Consider the following 20,694-nt stretch of genomic DNA (forward strand, 5'->3'; position numbering starts at 1 on the left):
GTGATGGATTGCATGTCCTGTGTTCTTGTCTCAGAAGAGGGAGCAAGCGATAGGCAATAATTGAATGAATCAGAGCAGATGAAATCAGATGAAACCTGCTCACAGATGCACTGCAAGTTTGTTTCTCAGTCTAACAGGCACGTCCAATGGCAAAGCCCTGGTAATCAGATGCAAGTGAAAAAAACCTCAATTTATTTCTTTTTAAATGAGAGAGAACAATCAGGGCACGGCCCATTATTTCTTAGTTTGCTTCTTATTGAAAAACTTTGGGCTTCAAAAGCAGTCATGAAAATAATTAGCACATATGTTATGAAGAGGGCTGCTACAGAAAACCATTTTGAGTAAGTTTCCAATCAGTATTTCCTACCAAATACCATTTGTGTGACTACTTATTTTCTCTTTAATTTGTAATTCTTTTCTTCTGCTTCCAAATTGCTCAGAGCAATCTATTGCCAAATCAGCCCAGCAGCCATCAAAGATATTTGCTTCCCCTCCTGAAACCCACAATCAGGCACTTGGCATGAGCAGCTGTGGCATACCAAGTTAATTAGTAATAACAGACATGTAATTTTTACAGCCACAATAAACAGATATCTGAATACTGAATCCAGGAAAATGACAAGATATATTTGTACCATTCGATGCGTTTTCTGTCTTACTTCCCTATTGCTCCTTGTTTTACTGTAGTCTGCTTTCTCTTGCAATCTGCTTTCTCATACATTGCCTATCCCTGCAATGATATACAAAGCTTTCCAGGAATTTACATGTGGAACTGCTTGATAGTTCTGAAATTGCTTTTAAGGAGCCTGTACCACTGGTGTTAATGAGAGTTTGGCCATTGGTTTCAAAGGGAGCAATATCAGGGTTTTTTTATTGTTCCTCATGGTCATGACTAGACTTTCACTTGGCTACTTGAGGAGGTTTCACAATATAATCTGAGAGTACAAGGTTCAGAGAAATATGGCATTTTTCACATCAAACACAGATTTCCAGAATGGTGCCATGCAATGCTCTGGCAATGTAAACAGTTTCAGGTTGTTGGCACAGAGTCATTCCTATCATTCCCCGGATATTTGGCAGTGTAAGTCCACGTTTCAATGCTCCCAACAAGGGGATACTTACATTTTTGTTACTTACCTTTTCTTGTGCTAATACATGCATTAAATTATTGACATGCATAAGTTTTTCCTTTTTCATTTGTGGGGATTTTAAGAGCTTATGAATGGTGAGGAACTGACAGTGCCAAAGTTCTTAAGAACTTAAAATCTTCGTTTTGATATTGAAAAAGCCAGGAAAGCTGAAGGTAGCTGTAATGTATATCTCTCCTTTTACCTATCTTTTTTTATATCCATTTAGACCCCAGCATGAATCAGTTCCATGTCCACTGGTTACGGGAATCCTGTGAACACAATGAAACTAAAGGACTTGAAAAAGTAACTGATTTGACCTACGTAAGTTGCTCTTGCTTTTACTTTTGCTAAGTCTGAGTGGATCCTAATAATTAAGCTGGGAGGATGGATGAGGGAAGTGCTGCTGTAATTATAAGTACAACCTATTTTTCACCAATCAGATGCATTAGGAATGGGGGGAGGGAAGGGGTTAATCTGTATTTATGTTTGTCAGTTTAAATATTAATGAATGAGAGTTCAAAATAAATTCCTGCATTCAAATACTTTAGATGAGATCTAGTTACTGGAACAAAGAAAACCTGTTTGTACACCGTCAGTTATGTTTGTGCAACATCTAGAACCATGGGTACTTGATCTATAATTAGGGCCCAAGAGCACCACTACAATGCGAATACCAAACAATAATTGTAATTAATAAACTAGGTTTGTTTCCAGACATGAGAAGCATCCACACTGGTTCTGCCTTGTTAGAAAGTAAGAAAAGGGTAACAAATGCAAGCATTTAATTCAGGAAAGTGTACTGACATTACAGCGATGGGTATAGTGTTAAGAACCTGACAAATAGAGAAATGTTACATAAATACACATTTTATCTCAAGTATATATTTACACAGTGTCTCTGCCTATTGAACTAATAGTCCCAGTCAAGTAACATGCGATCCAATATTAGTGATTGATATTAGTGAACCATAATCAATAAATAATTTTAAAAGTATGAAAAAAGATGATCAGCCTACCTTTTAACATGCCATGTGATAAAAGATCAACTTAAGGAAGTTAATGGGAATTATTTAAATGAAATAGTTTTTCACAAAGCAGGCTGTTAGCCTGTCATTTTACTGTTACAAGAGGTCAGAGTGCTGTAGGCAGATTAAAAAATATAATAGATAAGTTTATGATTGGTGCATAAGTTTTATTCACGCTTACGTAAGGGCGAGCTAATATTATTAAATAATCCTTTTGCCACTAGAGGTCAGGAAAGAATTTTCATACAACTGGCCACGTGCATTGTAGATGTCTTTGTTTTTTGTTTTTAATTTTTTCAATTTTATTTTCTTGGAAATCCTTTTTACAATAATTGCTCTTTACTAATTGGTACATACTGGGCATGTCTACTCAAGATGCTACTGCATAGTACTACTGCTCATTGCTGCTGCACAGGGGCATTGGCGGACACTAATTGTGATGTGACACCAGTTACTGTTCAGTCATTTTGTACTTGGCTATGCAAGTACTAAATGACTGCACAGTAACAACTGTGCAGTCCGCTACTTGTGTAGACATGGCCACTGTGTCTCTTGTAAGAGCCATTCATTGCTTTGTGGTGGTGATGATGATGATGATGTTGATTCTAAAACAGTTCAGAAACTGTCTTCAGTTACCACATGGCTAAAAAGTCTTGATCCTAAAACCCTTTAGGATAGATCCAGTAAGGAAAGTATCCTTACACATATTGGTGTATTCTACTACTCAAGTACTTTATATGCCCATTCAGAGCTTGTCTTTTAAAGTCCTCCAACCTTTTAAAACAATGAGCAAAAATGCCAGAAGTTCTTAAGTGTCTTGAAGAGCTGCAAGTCATTGGGACTTGAGATCCTAAGTCTCTAAAGTACTTTCTGAAAATTTTATTCAGAAGCCATAGTCCAAAATTTTCAGGCTGAGATTTTCAAAACAGCCTATGAAAATATTAAGCGTCTAAAATGTCACTTTCAAGAAAGAATGTGTGAAAACTCTTGTTGAGTTGTTACACATAATTCTGCTTTGCTGATCCTTTCTTCCTTATAGAGTGGGGGTCAGCAACCTATAGCCCTCAGATTTAATCCAGCCTATAAGTGCAAAAGCATTGGATCTAGCCTCTGGACTTGGGGCTTCAGCGACAATTGGTTGTAGGGGGCTTCATCTGTTGACACTAGATTTGGACCCAGCACCTCTACCTTTCTTCTGGGTGGGCACAACCCTCAGACTGACCACAACACCTGTCAGTTGATAATAGGTGAATTCATTGAATACAGAGTAAGAACAAAAAAAGCAACAATATAAGCAATCAAACAATTCTTTATCTACCAATCCTAGGGTTGTCATCAGAGTCAACATACATCTGGTCAGGATGCAGCTGCACTCTGAGGCTCTCTCTCTTAGGTGTCAGCAGTTTGGAGGTGGGATGCTGAGGCCCACAGTCCCCCTCCAGTGGTGTGCATGAGACAGGTTACTGGTATATCCTCGGTCCATGGTGGCCTCAGAGACCCTTCATGGGGGACAGGATTGGGAATGGGGACCCCTCTCAGGGAGCAAAATGGGGACCCTTTGTCCTGCTGTCAAGTCTCAAGTCTCTGCTTTTGTATTCTCCTTCCCCCTTGATGACTCCTGATGATTCTTCATCCGTGGCTATCTCTGGTTGGCCATCTCTCTGTGGTCACACATCCACGTAGCCTCCCAGGCATTCTCCTAGTTTGGTCTGTTCCCCCAAAACTGGGATTTAGGCCTCCCTGCTGTCTGAATCCTTGTTGCTGGTGTCACTTATCTTATGAGACAGTATAGTACATACTTCCTTTGTTTCCCAGGCTGTTTCCTAAACTATGTGTCCTTGTTGTGCTAGACAGCCCATCTACTTTCAGGGCCATGAGAAGCTGTGTGTGCATCTCCCAAGTTCTTTAGAAATCCATTTAACCCCTGCTGCCCATCTTGACACCTTATGATACATATATCTGTACCTATAAGCCTATTCCCCCCAAAAACAGGCCTTTAAATACCATTTCTAAGTCAACATATGTCTTCATGTTTTCCCCATTATATTGTGGGAACAAGTGCCAGCTGTGGGCACTTCCCCTGTTTGTTATAGGAACAAACAGCAGAGGCAGCAGTGGTGGCTGGTCCCAACACCTACTGTTCTGCCTGCATCTGACTTGGTGTAGGTCATTCTAGTCTTCAGCCAGAAAACATTTCTAACCCTTTTTACAAAGGAATAACGGAGGTGAATGTACTCAAGGAAATGGGTGTATAAGATCTTATTGGAACTTATATGCAACTTAAAAGTAGTTGTTAAACATGAACTAAGAATGTACTTCAGGGTAGCTTAAATCAGCTTTCTTACTCTGTAAAATTGGATTACTATTTACTGCGTCCAGTTTTGGGCTCCACAATTCAAAAAGGATGTGGAGAAGCTTGAGAGAGTCCAGAGGAGAGCCACGCGCATGATCAGAGGTCAGGAAAACAGACCTTATGATGATAGGCTGAGAGACATGGGACTCTTTAGCCTGGAAAAGCGCAGGCTCAGGGGTGATCTGATGGCCACCTATAAGTTTATCAGGGGTGACCACCAGGATCTGGGGGAACGTTTGTTCTCCAGAGCGCCCCAAGGGATGACTAGGTCAAATGGTCACAAACTCCTGCAAGACCGTTTCAGGCTGGACATAAGGAAGAATTTCTTTACTGTCCAAGCCCCCAAGGTCTGGAACAGTCTGCCAGCGGAGGTGGTTCAAGCACCTACATTGAACACCTTCAAGAGTAAATTGGATGCTTATCTTGCTGGGATCCTATGACCCCAGCTGACTTCCTGCCCTTTGGGCAGGGAGCTGGACTCGATGATCTCCCGAGGTCCTTTCCAGCCCTAATGTCTATGAAATGTATGAAATCCTCACTCTCCCACTGCCACTGCCATCAGAGACAGGGGACTGTTCCAAGTGATAAAAGTGAGTTACTTTAATACAGCATGACTAAGGTATTGTGGGGAAAAAAAATCTAATCACCATGATCATATTTTTCTGATTATAATTAATCATAATTATATGATTGTATTTGTTTGTTCTCTGAATAAAAGCTGCATTTGCATGTGACAAGCATATCAGAAAAAAATTCTGACAACCATATTTTTAAAAGAGATTTGTTTGCAACATATTCTGTCTTTCTTGATCTAGGAAAACTACATAATTCTTAAGGACCTGTCATTTTTATGCAAATACAAAGTGACTGTTCAGCCCACAAAATCTAAAGGCCGTTTCAAAGCTGAAAGTATTTTCTTTACCACACCACCTTGCTCTGTTCTTAAGGGAAAAAATCACAAGCACATTAGCTGCCCACCTGAAGGAGGTAAGTTATGATCTAAAGAACTCACCAGCCAGATTCAAGTGAATAAGTGCATAAGTATATCAGGTTAAACCAAGCTGTATAAAACATCTTCAAAGTTTCTAAACAAATAGAAACTTGTTTTACTTGTTTTATGTACCTCACTTAATACCGGCTTGGGGCTAATCTTTTACAAAAGTCAGAGAGCAGTCATTCTCCACAGAACTACTTTAATATTATTTGTTTTCCAAATATTTTTGGAATTTTTGCATGTTGCAAATAGAATCAAATTAAATATGTAGGTGTATAGTTTTACAAACCTAACAAGATTACTATAGTGCTGCTTCATTATTTAAAGGAGAATGTCAGGGGTTTATTTAAATATATATATCAAGGTACAGTTACGCATTAAATTACTTTATATTTTTAAGGAATAGAATACTTAATTAGCACAACTTGTTAATACAGAAAAATACCTGCTATATATAAATACCTGTTATATAACTACAGAGGGTGGTTATACCACTATAAGATGCCTTATGAACCTTCCCATTATAAGACTAGTGACCTGGTTTGATTTCGGTTAACTCTCCTCCCAAGCATAAGCCAAAATAAAATCCCACTCGTAGCATAACAGTCTCCATACAGATGGTAATACTAGTATACTTGTGTCAGTTTAAATTAATATCTTAACTTTTAGAAAAACAAACGCTCATCTTTCATTTTGACAAGGCCTAAGGTTGTGATCCTCATATGCTAATTCCTTGTACCTTGTACCATATACACCTGTGCAAAGTAAGCATAAAGTCTTCTATTTTGATTCACTTCTCACAGGTATAATTGACTGAATGAATGGCAAGTGAAAAATCAAAATGAATAATTTTTGCCTGAAACCGTTTTGCAAAATTTCCTTGAAGCTCTCCTAAACTGAGTTTATACAATTTCCTACTTAGATGGCCTTTATCAAGGCTAATATGAGACCTGTTGTTGATTTATGCAGAGATTTCTTTCCTCCTCCCTTCCCCCTGCTCTTTTCTTTCCCCCAAATAGCATGATACTCCAAGTTTTCTGATACGCCAAACCCTGAAAAGAAGATATTGTGGCCTAGAACCCAGTAAAGAAAATACAGTTTCTTATTCTGAGAAGCCCATGTTTTTATCCCCTACTGATGACATAGGTCATAACTTATATCATCAACTTAACCAAGGGGACCAGGTTTTGAAGTTTGAATTTTGTCCAGGATTTAAATGAAATATGATTTACTCTGATTTAAAAAAAGGCAAAAAGTTGGCAGGATCCTATGTAAATTGAATATAGAAATATAAATGGCAAGAATCTTAGTGTGAACTTGGGATCTCAAATATACTAATACTGTATTACTTCAAATAGTGCTTGAAGTTTGACTTAACTTTTTACCCTGTCTTTTTACAGCACAAATTCTTCCCAAAGTGTTAGCCAAACCAGAGAATCTGTCTGCCTCTTTCATTGTTCAGGAAGGTAACATTACTGGTCACTTTTCCTGGAAGATATCAAAAGCAAATCTTCATCAGCCCATGACAGGGTTTCAGGTCACTTGGGCTGAGGTCACTACAGAAAGCAGACAAAACAGTTTACCCAACAGCATCATTTCACAGTCACAGATATTGCCATCAGTAAGTATGTTTTCCTTTTCAGTGCTTGGGCAATTGTATATACATGCATGGCTTGTATTTTTAATAGGGAATTAGATGCTGTACGTTGCGGGTGTCTATAAACATGCTTTGGGGTGGGGGTGGTAGGCATTTTAATTAGAGTGGCTACTAACTAACTAACATTCAACAAACTTTAGTTAAAGCAGCCCCACTGACGTTTTGAAACGTGGGATGCTGAATATACAAGAAGCTGCAGCATGCTAGAGCGTTTTGATTACAACACTCCAGCAGTCTCAATTAATCTGAGCCTGCTCTGACATGTTCTAATCTGAATGCGTTGGAGCACATGTAAAAGTGCCCTGGGTTCTCCAGCTCTACATGAGTTTATGCAGTAATATATTCATTTTTCTTTTTTGCTGAGAATATATCTAAAGCCCAACTGCTTTTCTTGATAACACAATATACATTATAATATGACAAATTTTCAAATTAACAGCTGTATTAGACAGATATCTTCAGAGAGGCAGAGATCATTTCTTCAGTAACAGGCATTTGTGATGATCAAGTCGTTCTTTTTCAATGGTAACAAATAATTGCAAAGTCTTTTTATATCCTGAGAGACACTCATTTGAGCCTTTGGATAGTCATTCTAAGGAAACAAATTTCCCTGTAGTGCAAATTTGTACCATCAGCAGTGACACAGTTTCAATGAGGCATAGGTCTCTGTTTAATCTGTACTCTCTCTCTTTTTGTGCAAGTTGGTCTTGCTGCTTTTACTCTGTGACATCTATAAACAGGTAAAAGTTCACTCAAGATGAGATGGCAGCAAGCTCCACTACAGTCAGAAGCACAGGCAGAGAAAACTGTTTAAGCACCCTGAACTTGATGCAAAAACAGTTGGGCTGCATCTAAATGAGTGAGCATGTGCCTGTTGAGGCATCTCAAAGCAGTCTGAGATGCCACTAGAGACATGCTAGGAACAAAAAAATGTTCTACGTACTGCATATCTGTAGTGCGGACTCTGAGTTTGATACTGGGAAATCCCAGTATAAAAAAATTAATAAAAAAGCCAGAAAAAAGCAGCCCAGGGCTCACTCCTGGAGCATGCCCTGAAGCAACTGGAGGCTGGGTCCTCCAAAGACATGCTCTAGCACCCACCCAGAGCATCTCTATGCCTGCCGTGTGCTTCTTCTGGTCCAGCACACTGCTTCACCATGCTGGAGCAAACAGAAGTGGGGCAAGGCTGGCAGCAGTGGCTTGGACTCAAGCTCTGTCCCCAGTAAGCAGGGATGTAGGGGTGGGTGAGACTATGTAGGGATGGGGAAGTTGTTGGGGTAGGGGGGAATTGTGTGGGAGAGGTGGGTCCCCTGCCTGCACTCTCACATGGTGCACACCCCCACCCCCATAACCCCCGCAGCAGCAGCAGCCATCAGTGGGACATCAGGGCACTCACAGCCCACTTCTGGCAGAGCCGCCCAGTGGCACATAGCACCACCTGATATCCAGGGCCTCCATATGGTGAACAAAGCTGGCTCCAGCCCACTGGCACATGCCTTCAACCAGCACCAGGCCAGCTCTTGCTGCTACCCAGGGCTCCCAGCACTGCATACAGGATATGCGTGCCACTGAGCTGGACTGACTACTGCTTCCATGAAGCTGGCCTGACCCAGTGGTGTACGTTTCCTATGTGCAGTGCTGGGGATGGCAGCAGGAGCTGGTCTGGTCCAAAGTCATATACCAGCAGGCTGGGCTGGCTACATGCACCCAGACAGGTGGCACATGGTTTCTGCATGCAGTGCCTCAGAGGGCAGCAGAAGCTAGCCCAGTCCTGTCCAAAGTCACGTACCATCAGGTGGGGCTGACTTTCTGCACCACATAAAGTCCCAGGGTCTCAGGCACTACCATGCACCATGGGGGGGCTCTGCCAACAGCAGGCCACAAGCATGCCGACTGCCCGCTGCTGCTGCTGCAGGGGAGGGAAGGCTGTGTGCTATGCAGAGGGGTAAGCAGAGGACCCACCACTCCTACACAACCCTCCTCACCCCCACAGAGTCCCCACACCCCCACCCACAAACCCTACATCCCCAAATCACCCCCACAAATCCCTCACACCCACCCAGAAACCCCACACTCACAAACCTCCCCACAATCCCCACCCCCTCCACAAACTCCCCCCACAAATCCTACACCCACCCCTACACCACCCACAAACCCTCCCAATCCCCACCCCCCAACAAACCATCAGTCCTGGAACATGCAGCCCCAGCCTGCAGGAGCTCCTGTTGCCAGAAACTACTGGGGGGTGGTGATTGTCTGGGGGAGGGGTGGAGTTGGCAGCAGGAATGTGTGCGTATGAGAGACAAATGAAAGTTGGGAATGGGGGAGCACTCCAGGTAGGAGCGGCTGCCAGAGCCAGGCTTAGAGCCCCCCCCACCCCCCGCTCTCCCCGTCCCCTAAAGCAGCCCGCACAGGAGGTGGCTGGCTTGGAAGTGAAGGGGCTTGCCCAGGCTAATCCCTGAGTCCCAGTCAAGGGCTTCCAAGGAACGGTATGAGGATCTCGGGGGCGTGGGTACAGGCACAGGGCGCAAAACAGTAAGGGCTGGCACCGCTCAAAACCACAAAATAGCTGGTGGGACAACTGCAGCTAGACTTATGTCCTATTCCTGGGACAGAACTGCTGCCAGGAAAAAGCTAGTGAGGGGCAGGCAGGGTTGGGAGTGAGGGGAAAGGGCCAGGGCACTTGCATCCTATGCTGCTCAATGCCCAACATCCTGGTGAGCCAAGGGGGCAAGGGCAGATCTGATTCTTCTGTGAAAAAAAAACAAAATCAAATGCCAAAGTGTATAGATATTTAGAATTCATTTTATTATGCTGATAGAGACATCGGTAGGCTTCCAAATTGCTTTATATTTGTAAATATATCAATAACACATCGGCCAACTAATCTCTTTCTATATAGTGGCATTTCATTTTAATCATGAAAGAACACAGATTTGGGGTATTTAAATGACAGCATTTGGGGCATTTATCAGAGAATTTGCAGTTCTTAAACAGGGAACAGCAGGATCCCTGCTGGTGAGGCAAGTGGTAAGATCTGGGCAGAGGAGCCTGCCCAGGGCCAGCACCAAGGATCCAACTGTAGGGCAGACAAGGTGGCTGATCTCCTGGCCATTTGGGGCCAAGAGGACACACTTCAACTGTTCAAAGTGGACCACCTCAATGAGCACATTTTCCAGGCATAGGTGCCCAGATGGCAGAGTGAGGGCACTAGAAGACATGACAGCAGTGCCGCCCAAAGGCCAACTGTGCAGCCATGGCTCACTGACAGCCGGCCCAGAGGTGCAGAAGGCTCTGCTGCAGTGACCATACCATAGCCCAGGTGGCCATGCCATCCTCATCTGGGTCTGGCAGGCACGCAACCATAGGGCCTCAAGTCCAAGTGCCTCAAGTCCAAGGGAGTGGATGCTGTCGTTAAGTGGCAGTAGGTCACAGCCAGGCAGCAGCCCCCACTGCCAGACTGCTCCAGTGGGTAGCAGGTGCAGGGGCCACTCTAGGTTAGGACTGCTTTAGCAGTCCAGCTGGCACAAGGGACTAGTGTCCCTTGGTACCAAGTGGCTGGGCCTCAGAAGCTCCTGAGGGCAAGTAACCCTGAGCTGTGTTCCAGGGCAGCTTTGTATACTGCTGGGCCCAGCACAGGTTCTGGCCCCTGGCTGAAGATCCAGGAGGAGGAGGGCAGGGTCAATTTGCCAAAGTGTATGTTCAGATAACTTGTCGTGCCAAAGCACATGGCACAGGCATTCCCTAGGAACAAGTAGCGGTGGTGCAAGGTCCACGCTTGTGTGGATGCAGCCTTGGAGTCTGTTCATTAACTTCATTAAGATAGATTGGGGCACCTGCATCTAAAACAGAAATTTTCTGATTTATTTCTTCTGTTAGAAAATGCCAGCTCATTGAGTCTGAAACGATTTGTTTGATATATCTTGGGCTCAACAAGCTTTCACTACGGCCAGGTACAGATATTACACTTTATGCGTATAAGTAATCGGAAACCAGTCTATACCTCTAACAGCCAGAAGTTTGGGATACAAATTTGGTCTATACCTGTAACATAACAAAAGTTAAGCACACACAGACTGGTTTCAAACTGGTGGGACACAGTCTAATATTTGCTCCCCCACAACCAAAATGCAAATGTGTTTTGTTTACTAATGAGCTATATACTACATTACCTATGAACCCAGGTCAAGTTTTCCCAGTAGTATGGGCTAGGTGAACAAGACAGAGGAGGAGATAAAAACTATAGTTGCAGAGTCTCTTTTTTTTCCCCTTTGGCTATTGATAATATATAAGTATAATATATAAAGTAGAACAGCTCTGGCAGGAAGCATTAAGAGCCTTATTCCTCCCACCATTTTTTAGTTTGGCTGCCGAAGTAAAAAGTTAGTTATTTGCAGAGCTCTGTTTTTTTGGGTCCCCTCACACCCACCCCAAATGGGCTCTGCACACTACGGGCTATGGACAGTGCCTGTTTGAAGGAATTGCTGTATAATTTTCTGGCAAGTTTTAATATGGCCAAGTGTGCGTTATGTATACATTTGTGCACTGTTTAATGCTGTTCATCCTGCAGTCCTACTGCACTGGTCTGTAGGGTATTTCTCAGGTCCTAATGCACTTGGGAAAAGCTGAACCAAGGATATGATTCTTTGCCATTTTGCTCCTTCTGTGGTAATTAGTCACTAATCAGTCACAGTCATTTTTATATAACAAGTAATCTATACCTATGCTGAATTTGTCTTGCAGAGGTATAAATGCCCACATAAAATACAAGTGTTGAAATGAAAGCAGTCTGAATTAATCTGAACCAATACCCACCTTCCCCTGCCATCATTTTAAAAAGGGATTAAAAATCAGGACTAGAGTCTCAGTTGGTTTAACTTGGTACAGTTCTACTGAAGTCAAAGGAAACACATTATTTCCTATCAGCTATAGCTCTGCTTCTAGTTCCAAAATTGGCATTAGTTTACAAATCAAGACTCACCTCAGCTTCTGTAAAATATTTTGTGAGGCATATGGTAGACTTGCTAGCTGCAAAATAAATAAAATCTACCAATAACCAACATTAATGATAGATACTAATTTTGGGGAACTAATTAGAACAGTGCTGTTCAATTTTTTAGTTGCTGATGCCCACACACCCCACTGACCACATGCTGTGGAGGCCTTCTCAACCTCATGGACACCCCAGTTGCACAGGCTGTATGGACTCCCTTGGCCCTCACGGGCTGTGGCAGGGGCAGGATAAGAAGTGGAAGTTGGGAAGCTAGGAGCCCAGAAACCCAGCAGTAACAGCAGCAGCTGGGCGGGGGGGGGGGGGGTATAGTAGCAAGTGAGTGAGAGCTTGTGGGCTGCAAATTGACCCCTCAGAGGCCATGAGTTGGACAGACCTGGGCTACAGAACTGAATTTAGATTCATAAGGCACTGGCATCACTAAAAGTACAACTGACATCTTAAAAGCTATGGGGGAAATTGTATTATAAAGCAAAAGGAAAAAATACAAAATCCTGTGAGTGAAAACTGACAACTTTCTGTGATGCAGATTCTTGTCCTGTTAAATAATGATGTCAACCATTTAGGTACAGCCTAAAACAAAGCAGTGAGCTGAACAATGAATGTACACAATCCTAAAATTTTAATCAACTGTGGGTGCTACTTAATTTTTCAAACAGATGCATATTTATGGGAATGATAACATGTACTAAATGCATAACTTCCAAATGGAACAACTGTGTGTATTAATTTTAGCAGCCATAAAATTTGTTTTATTCATATATATTTTAGGATCATTATGTGCTGACAGTGTCCAATCTGAGGCCATCGATGCTTTACCGATTAGAAGTGCAGGTACTGACAACAGGCGGGGAGGGACCAGCTACAATAAAATCATTCCGAACGCCTGACTTGCCACCATTTTCATCCCATAGTAAGTACTGTAAGCTTACAGTAGTGCGTTTGATATGTGCAGGGAAAAATACTGAAAACATTTTCTGCCACAGGGATCAAAAGAAAGTCATTGAGCTTTTAGCACCCTTGCCCTCTCTTCAGTACCTACACCTAAATAGTTTGTTCTGGGTTTAATGATTGTATTGAATCCAGTGATACTCCTTGTGCTTAAAATGGGACGTACTGTTAGAAACTCAGTAGTTGTTAAACCGCAGTCCTCCATAAAGCAGCAATGAAGGGATCAAATTAAGCCTTTTCATTTGTTCAGTTTCTATAGTCTACTTTTTGCCAGGTTTTTGACCAGTCTGTGTGGCATGCCTATGATACCCATAATTCCCAGGGACTTCATACATCCAGAACTGCTATGTTTTGATTTTAGATTGGGTACAGGAAGTCCAACAGCCATAGGATTTGGAGGAACCACCAGGTCCTCCAAAAAAATTATTGTATATTTACTGCATAATTATCATTGCATTCTTCCATTGTAAATAAGGGTAAGTGAACTCAGTATTTTAGAGCAGAGGTCTTGTAGGCTGGATAAGTAGTGTGGGGCTCCCTATGGGCTACAGCTGGAGCTTGAAGCTGGTCCGCAGGTCACTTGGAATGGCTGGACATTTGGCAGCGGCAATATTAATTGCAGCAACCACTGCTCGTTCCACTGGGAAATTTCCTGCCCCAGATGACATGGCTCTGGATCTGACCCCATGGGCCAAATGACACAGCTGTTCAGGCTGGATCCATGCTTCAGCATATTTCGAGCTTGAATGATGATGATTCTTCTTATAACCTCTTTTTGTATCCAATCTATCATTGGTTGCCATAATCTCTAATGCTTCCTTCTCATCCTAAAGGAGATATTGCAATATTGTGCCTTGGGTGAGATGTAATAATGGTTTAAAAATCAGAGTCACAATCAGTGAATCAAGAGACAGTGATAAATATTCTGGTACAAAATCTAATAATCTATTACACAGATATTGTATCTGTTAAAAAACAAACAAATCTCCTTTACTGGTAGCAGAGTAGGGATGTGAAATCTTAAACATTTAAACACTTAAATGATAAGTATATTTATACTAGTAATGCATTACCAGTTAACAACATTTAGTGCAGGGCGCAGTCTGGTGGGAAGGGAAGTGGCCTGGTGCCTCAGGTACAGGAAGGCAGTAGAGCAGGCAGGAAGGGAGGGAGGAAGGAGAAGGAGAAGAGGGAATGGGAGAGGGAGAAAGGATTAGTACCTGTAGGCTATGAAGTGAAAGAGGAAAACAGTGGGAGGCCTAATGAGTTAAGCAATTAGGTTGGAGGGAGAACACAGGGTTTCTTAAAGTTTAAACCCAACCCCAGCTTGCAGTGCCTGCTGTCTCCCTCCCAGTGGACCCAGGGCTGCAGCAGGCTGGGAAAGCACCTCACCTGCTGCTTCTCGTGGGCTGTATTGTCTGTTGAGGCTTTCCGTCTTCACTACCCCCATCGCCTCATCAAAGAGAGCAGCTCCCAGCAGCAGCTGTGTCCAGGTCCCATGTTGCCCCTAGTTCCCCATGTTGCTCTGGGCAATGTGGCTGTGGGCCCTCTCCCACAGTGGGGTGGGAGAGGTGGTGGAGGGGGTGGTGCAGGACGGGCAATGGGCCAGGGCTCTCTACCCCCAGCTGGGACTAGGTATGTATTATCGGTTAACCATTTGACTGATATAAATAGAGGAGGTTAAGCGGGTAATTTTAAAAACCACATTTATATCCCTGTAACAGATCAGTAGGAACATGCTGTGTATCTGCTTTCATTACTCAATACATCCAGCTTGCTCTCTCAGGAAAATAATAAATGCAAGAAGGCCATTTAAATGTTCTGGTAGTATTGTCTCAGGTGATGTTGTGGTTGTTATGGACTACAATATTAAAGAAACCAACATTTTATAGCTTTGTGTGTAAACAAAGATATAAAGATAAGGAACAGTGGGACAAAAAGATGATCCAGGGAGAAATGCAAAAAAATATTATAATTGGGAGAATATAGGAATTAAAAGTGCTAAAAGAATTAGTGTATTTGGATACAGAACTTCTCACCTATAAAGTGCTATCTGAAATCCAGGCCAAACTGGAAGTGATCAAAAACCTGTACCAGCCAGGCATTAAAGCAACTGATATGCAGAGCTTGGTGATATCTACTTCCACGTGTACAGATCCCACACTCAGACATACACATTTCATAACAATTAGCATTAACTGGCATCTCAGCACCGCATAAACTGAAAGGAAATATGAACTATCTTCTAACTTTCTGGGCATGGTCCCTATAATACTTGACTGAAAAATATTACTAGGGCTGGGTAAAAATTTGGCACTGCATTTTTGTTCAATAACTCTTACGTGTTAAGTCTTAAGTCCCCCGCCCCTCAGGGGTGCTGTGATGTAGGCTCTGGCATCATACTTGCAGCCAGGTAAAACTGCCATGCACTCACTCCACCAGCATTATCTGATCAGCTGAAAGCAGGTAGGATCTGGGAGGCTATAGCCTCCCACTCCTCTTAGAAACAGAGGCTGCATCTACTGCTTTAATGTGCAGTAGCCTATTTTACTGCACTTTAAAGCATTGCATTAAAAAAGTGCTATTAGTCTATGTGCAGTAAAATGGGCTACTGTGCATTAAACATCACCCGAAAAGTGTGTGACAGATCCTTCCTCCATTCAGCTGATCAGAGTCCTCAGTAGGGGATGTGCAAATGTTGCAGCTCTTCCCAGGCTGGCTGTGCAGCAGAAACATGGGACAGTTTTATATGGAGGCAGCAACAACCGGTTAAGAAGCACTGAGTTAAGTTTAGGTGCTGCCACATTCAAAAAAGTGGTGGAAAAAAAGCCCCAGCCCTGAAAAGGTTAAGAAACAGTGCCTTAGTGGTTGTCAGGGAATCCAGGGAGAAGCATGTGTACTTCCTTTGCAAAGCAATGATGTGAGGATTCCTCTTAAACCATCCAATTATGCACAGGTCTTCTGTCCTCTTACACCATTTCTGGTCCTTTTACACCTATCCTGCCTCCCTGGGAATATAGAGCCAGCGCTCCTTTTAAGTGATGTTCCCAGACCTGCTTTGAAGTGGAGCATCCAGAATCCTGGTAATGAGCCATGCTCAGAAGATAAAGATGAAATCCAGTAACTAATTGGTGCCTCAGAAGCAGGGATCCTGGTTTTCTCTGATTAAAAAAATCCCCAATTTTCAGGTTAAAAAAAGTAACCTAAAATCTACATTTTTCCATGATCAAAATGAAACACCACTAATACATAGGTAGATATAGTGATGTTTCATTTTGATCATGGAAAAATGTGGATTTTGGGTTACTTTTTTTAACCTGAAAATTTGCGGGGTGGGGAGGATTATCAGAGAAAACAAGGATCCCTGCTCAGAAGCATTAATTTAGGTGGGAAATTAATGGTGGGGTGGTAGTTAATGAGGAGAAGACAGTAGGCCATGACCTACTCTATCTAGAATTCCATGTAGCTCCCAAGAGGTTCCATAGCAGAATAACACAAATTTCAGTCCTCTTCATTCAGGGGTCTATGTGACCCTACTCAACTGGTAATCAAATGGGAAAAAACAAACAAACAAACAAACAAAAACCCTTTATCCAAAGGTTCCAAAGATAAAAAGATTCTGAATTTTTTAGCAGTTCTCTGAGTTACTGGTTCCCATTAGTTCCCCCAACTCAGGAGTAGATACTCAATTGGATTATGTTTAGAGGTTCCTAAGAAAAGAAATACTTTACAAAGGTGCTGGAATTAGATCTTGGTAGTATTGCCAGATGAAATTAGTCTACCACTAATTTTAAGTTGGTATACTAATATAAAGAGTGTGCCTACAAATCACTGCATGCTATTTTAGTTGATGTTGTAAATTATTGATTGCAGATTACAACCAAACACAAAATTATGTTTTTCAATAGACACAAATAACTACCTAAATTATCAGCAGTGTGCAGCTTGAATCAGTGAGGTCAGGCTACAACAAAATGCCATTTTCTAGGGTTTTTTTCTAACCATTGGAATAGCACTACTTAATCTTAGGAAAACTCCAACGAAGGAAAAAATACTCTTTCATTCACCCTTGAGTCATCACACTGAATTCATCAAGACTGCAAGTGCATTGCTGTTGGCATGGGTAGATTCCTCTACAGCCAGGGTGGGCAATTACTTGGGCCAGGGGGCCCTTAGGGAGTTTTGGTGAGCTATTGTGGGGCAGGTCAGCACTCCTCCCACATCCTTCATAACAGGTCATCAAATGCACAGGAACACCGGCCTGGCTGTGTGCTGGGGACTCAGCGCAGGGAAAAGGGTGTAAGGAGAAGGAGGGGCCCAGATAACCTGTGGCTCCTGGGCCCCTTCTCCCTATGGCCCCTCAAGTTCCTGGCATGTGGCCAGGATGGACAGGAGTCGCACCAGCTGTACCCACATAACCCAAAGCGGCATGCAGGAACACAGCATGGCACTACGTTAGTGGTATTTGCGTCCCTACTAGGCCTGGGCCCAGCAGGGCCCAGATAACCTGTGGCTCCTGTTCTTCTTTCCCTGTACCTCCTCCTCCACCAGTGGGAAAAGCCTTACCTGAACTTCAACTTGCCAGAGGCTGGGCTGTCTGGTCTGCATATGGCAGCAGAGTTGGAGCTGCATACAGACAGCCTCACTGGGCAGAAACCTGACCAGGAGCTCACACTCCCTGCCTTGGAGCTTACACTGGGAGGTGGGACAGGGTGGGCTTGGCTGGGGAAGGGCGTGGCTGCTGCTGCTGTAGCCAGCTACAAGAAGGGGAAGGGAGAAGGGTGAGAAGCACTTAAAGTCAGGGCAGCCACTGGCTGGATACAATTCTCTTTCAGAAGAGCAGCTGCAGGCTGTATTTTGTGCACCCCCACTTTACATTTTTTCATGAATCAGGTTTTGAAAACTATTCATAACTTACAGCTTCTTCAGCCTCTTTATATCATCTATATCAGGTTAAAAATGTTGAATAATACTTCTCTATTTGTTGTTTAGGGCCTCATCTAAAACAACACCATCCACATCACTACAGACCGCCTCCTGAAAAATACTAGACTTTTACAGATGATTTAACAAACGTCAGAAAGAAACTGAGTTCACAGAAGAAGACCAGAAGAATGCACATCTGTACAGCAGTGAATCCATTCTTTTTCATTGGAAGTTCCCATCTTATATGATCTGTAGCTATTTTTACATAGTTTAGGTATGAAGAATTGTTTATGTACCAATGGCAGGGTGAAATATACATGAAAATATCACCAATATTCTGCTAACAGAAGATTGCATTCCATTCAGCACATTTGAGAAATCAAAAGTGTTCATGATAATATATATATTATTTGTTCCCTATATTTAAAGTAGATTTTACTAATCTTAAGGAACAATGTTTGAGACATTTTCTTATGTGTATATTTATATACATGTATATGTGTACTCACACACGTGCTCACATACACACCTTTGAACACCTGGGTGCTAGATTCTCAGCTGATGTGAATCACCATTGCTCATTTGAATTCAATGAAACTATGCCAGTGTATACCAGGTAAGCCCCTACTATATTTCTTTGATATAGTTTGCTAAGAAAAATTATCTATATTTACTAGGAATAAATGCAAACTACATAAACAGCAATAATAGACATTTCCAATCAGCCAGCATTGAAATCTTCTCCTACCCTAATAAATGCAAGCAAATATAGAGATTGTAGTAGCTGATATATTTTAATAATCAAATATCAGTATGTTAATATAAGATACCATGAAGCTGGCTAGCAACATCTGGTAACATTCACTGACCACTGAAATATTTTAAAAGCTCAAGTGGTAGTTTGCTGCCACTGACTTCCCATAAAAGCTGGATAAATGTTTGTTGCAAATCAAAATTCCTCTCCCCCTGCCATCACCTTCCTGTTTGTCAATTTGTTGGGAATATTGCATTTTCTGTGATTATAAATCAAACAGTTAACATTCACATTTTTGGAAATGGTGATTCTGAGGCATGTGTATTATGTGATTAGCAGGGATTCTGGTTTAATAAAAAAACAATCCCTAATTTTTGGATTAAAAAAAGGAATCCAAAATCTACATTTTTCTGTGACTAAAATGAAACACCAATAGATAGATAGATATTGGTGTTTCATTTGAAATTAAATGAAATGTACACCATATATATTGGTGTCTCATATTCATATATATCGATCTATATATGTATAGATAGATATATAGATAGTTATATCTATCTATCTATATATATACACACACACACACACACATAGGCACCAAGATTCCTGGTGATTGGGTGTACCAGTATGGCTATTTGATTTCTTGATGTGCATATCCACTCCCACCATGGATCTGTTGAATAGTAGGATGGCTGTATTGGCTGCATGGTATTCTGGTGATAGAAATACTAGTGACAGTGCACTAGTGTCTGGAAGTCATTGGTTAATAGCTTATTTGCATGCATTTTGCAAGCATAGGCCTGAAGGTACCCTGTTTCTAACCATAAGGAAATGCAGATGGCCTTATTGTGCAATGTAGAAAGGCTAGTGTAATTTGCCACACAGAGAGAAAGCCATCATTCATAAACAGAGATGGGTTGGACATATAGTCAAAAGCATGGACATTTGGTTTCTATACACTCTGCCCATAAAATACTTGTGAGATGCAGAATCTAACATCCAAATAGTTGCTGTTTGTTCATTCTCTGTTAAAGATTCCATTATTCACTTTAGCTCTTCCAATGAAGTTAATACATCTCCAATTTTCTTTAGCAAAAATAACCCTCTGTATGGAATCCCCCAAAAATCTGCAACAAAAAAATAAGCATAACAAAAATGAAATGATAACAACAAACAAAACAACCAAACAAAAAGGAAACAAAATCATACTCAACTGCAGATAAAGGTTTGGTACTTCATCTGTTTTCTAAGGAATTTAGGGGAATTCAGATATTAATGGCAAATGATTTTCTGCTAATCGTGACAAGTATATTTTGATGGAAACCAAATAAAAAGACAACACATCTACATCTGAAATTACAAGAGCAGCACATTTGGAGAAGTTATTCTTATACAGTACATCTGCACAGAAATGCTTTCCAAACTGATGCTATCAAGGTCAAACTGCTCCTTGATAATTTCAAACTAGTTTGCTCATTTAAGGTTTTTAACTTTTAGCTTTAAGTTTAGGAAAATAATAAATGTAACTCAGAGATGTGATGTCAACCCTTCCATGCTCTTTCTACTTTTCTTGGTATCTTTTTGATAAATGTACTCAAGGAGCAAGAACTTTGCCAGACTGTATCTTGGGCTATGAGGCTTTAGCCTTGATAAGTTATTCCTCAAAGTATAAAGGGCTATTCATACTTTTCAGCCAAAAAAAGGAGATAGACAAAACTTACCTTATGAGTTGGTGTTACTGTTACTAAATGTAAAAAGGTTTAATGCCATTCTAGCAAGCACTGCAGATAACTTCAAGTGGCTGAAGGGCAACATTCCAAAGGACTTGCTTTGCACAGAAACAAAATCATGCAGCCCAAATATAGCTAGGTGCACATCAAGAAAAAAAATCAA

The 20,694-nt window shown here is 41.8% G+C and overlaps 1 protein-coding gene across 1 annotated transcript in view; it reads left to right on the forward strand.

The window, feature by feature from the left end:
• Positions 1–20,333, forward strand: part of ANOS1 (anosmin 1) — a 216,781-nt gene extending 196,448 nt beyond the window's left edge. The window contains exons 10-14 of the mRNA XM_090064041.1: positions 1,357–1,451; positions 5,324–5,495; positions 6,903–7,123; positions 12,942–13,083; positions 18,114–20,333. Of these exons, the coding sequence (XP_089920167.1) occupies positions 1,357–1,451; positions 5,324–5,495; positions 6,903–7,123; positions 12,942–13,083; positions 18,114–18,172 (689 nt within the window). The 3' untranslated portion in view covers positions 18,173–20,333. The remainder of the gene's footprint in view (positions 1–1,356; positions 1,452–5,323; positions 5,496–6,902; positions 7,124–12,941; positions 13,084–18,113) is intronic.
• Positions 20,334–20,694: the final 361 nt, after the last annotated feature.

This window comes from Crocodylus siamensis, chromosome 1 (genome assembly GCF_052110815.1).
Source record: "Crocodylus siamensis isolate JL-2025a chromosome 1, ASM5211081v1, whole genome shotgun sequence".
NCBI classification, from domain to species: domain Eukaryota; kingdom Metazoa; phylum Chordata; order Crocodylia; family Crocodylidae; genus Crocodylus; species Crocodylus siamensis.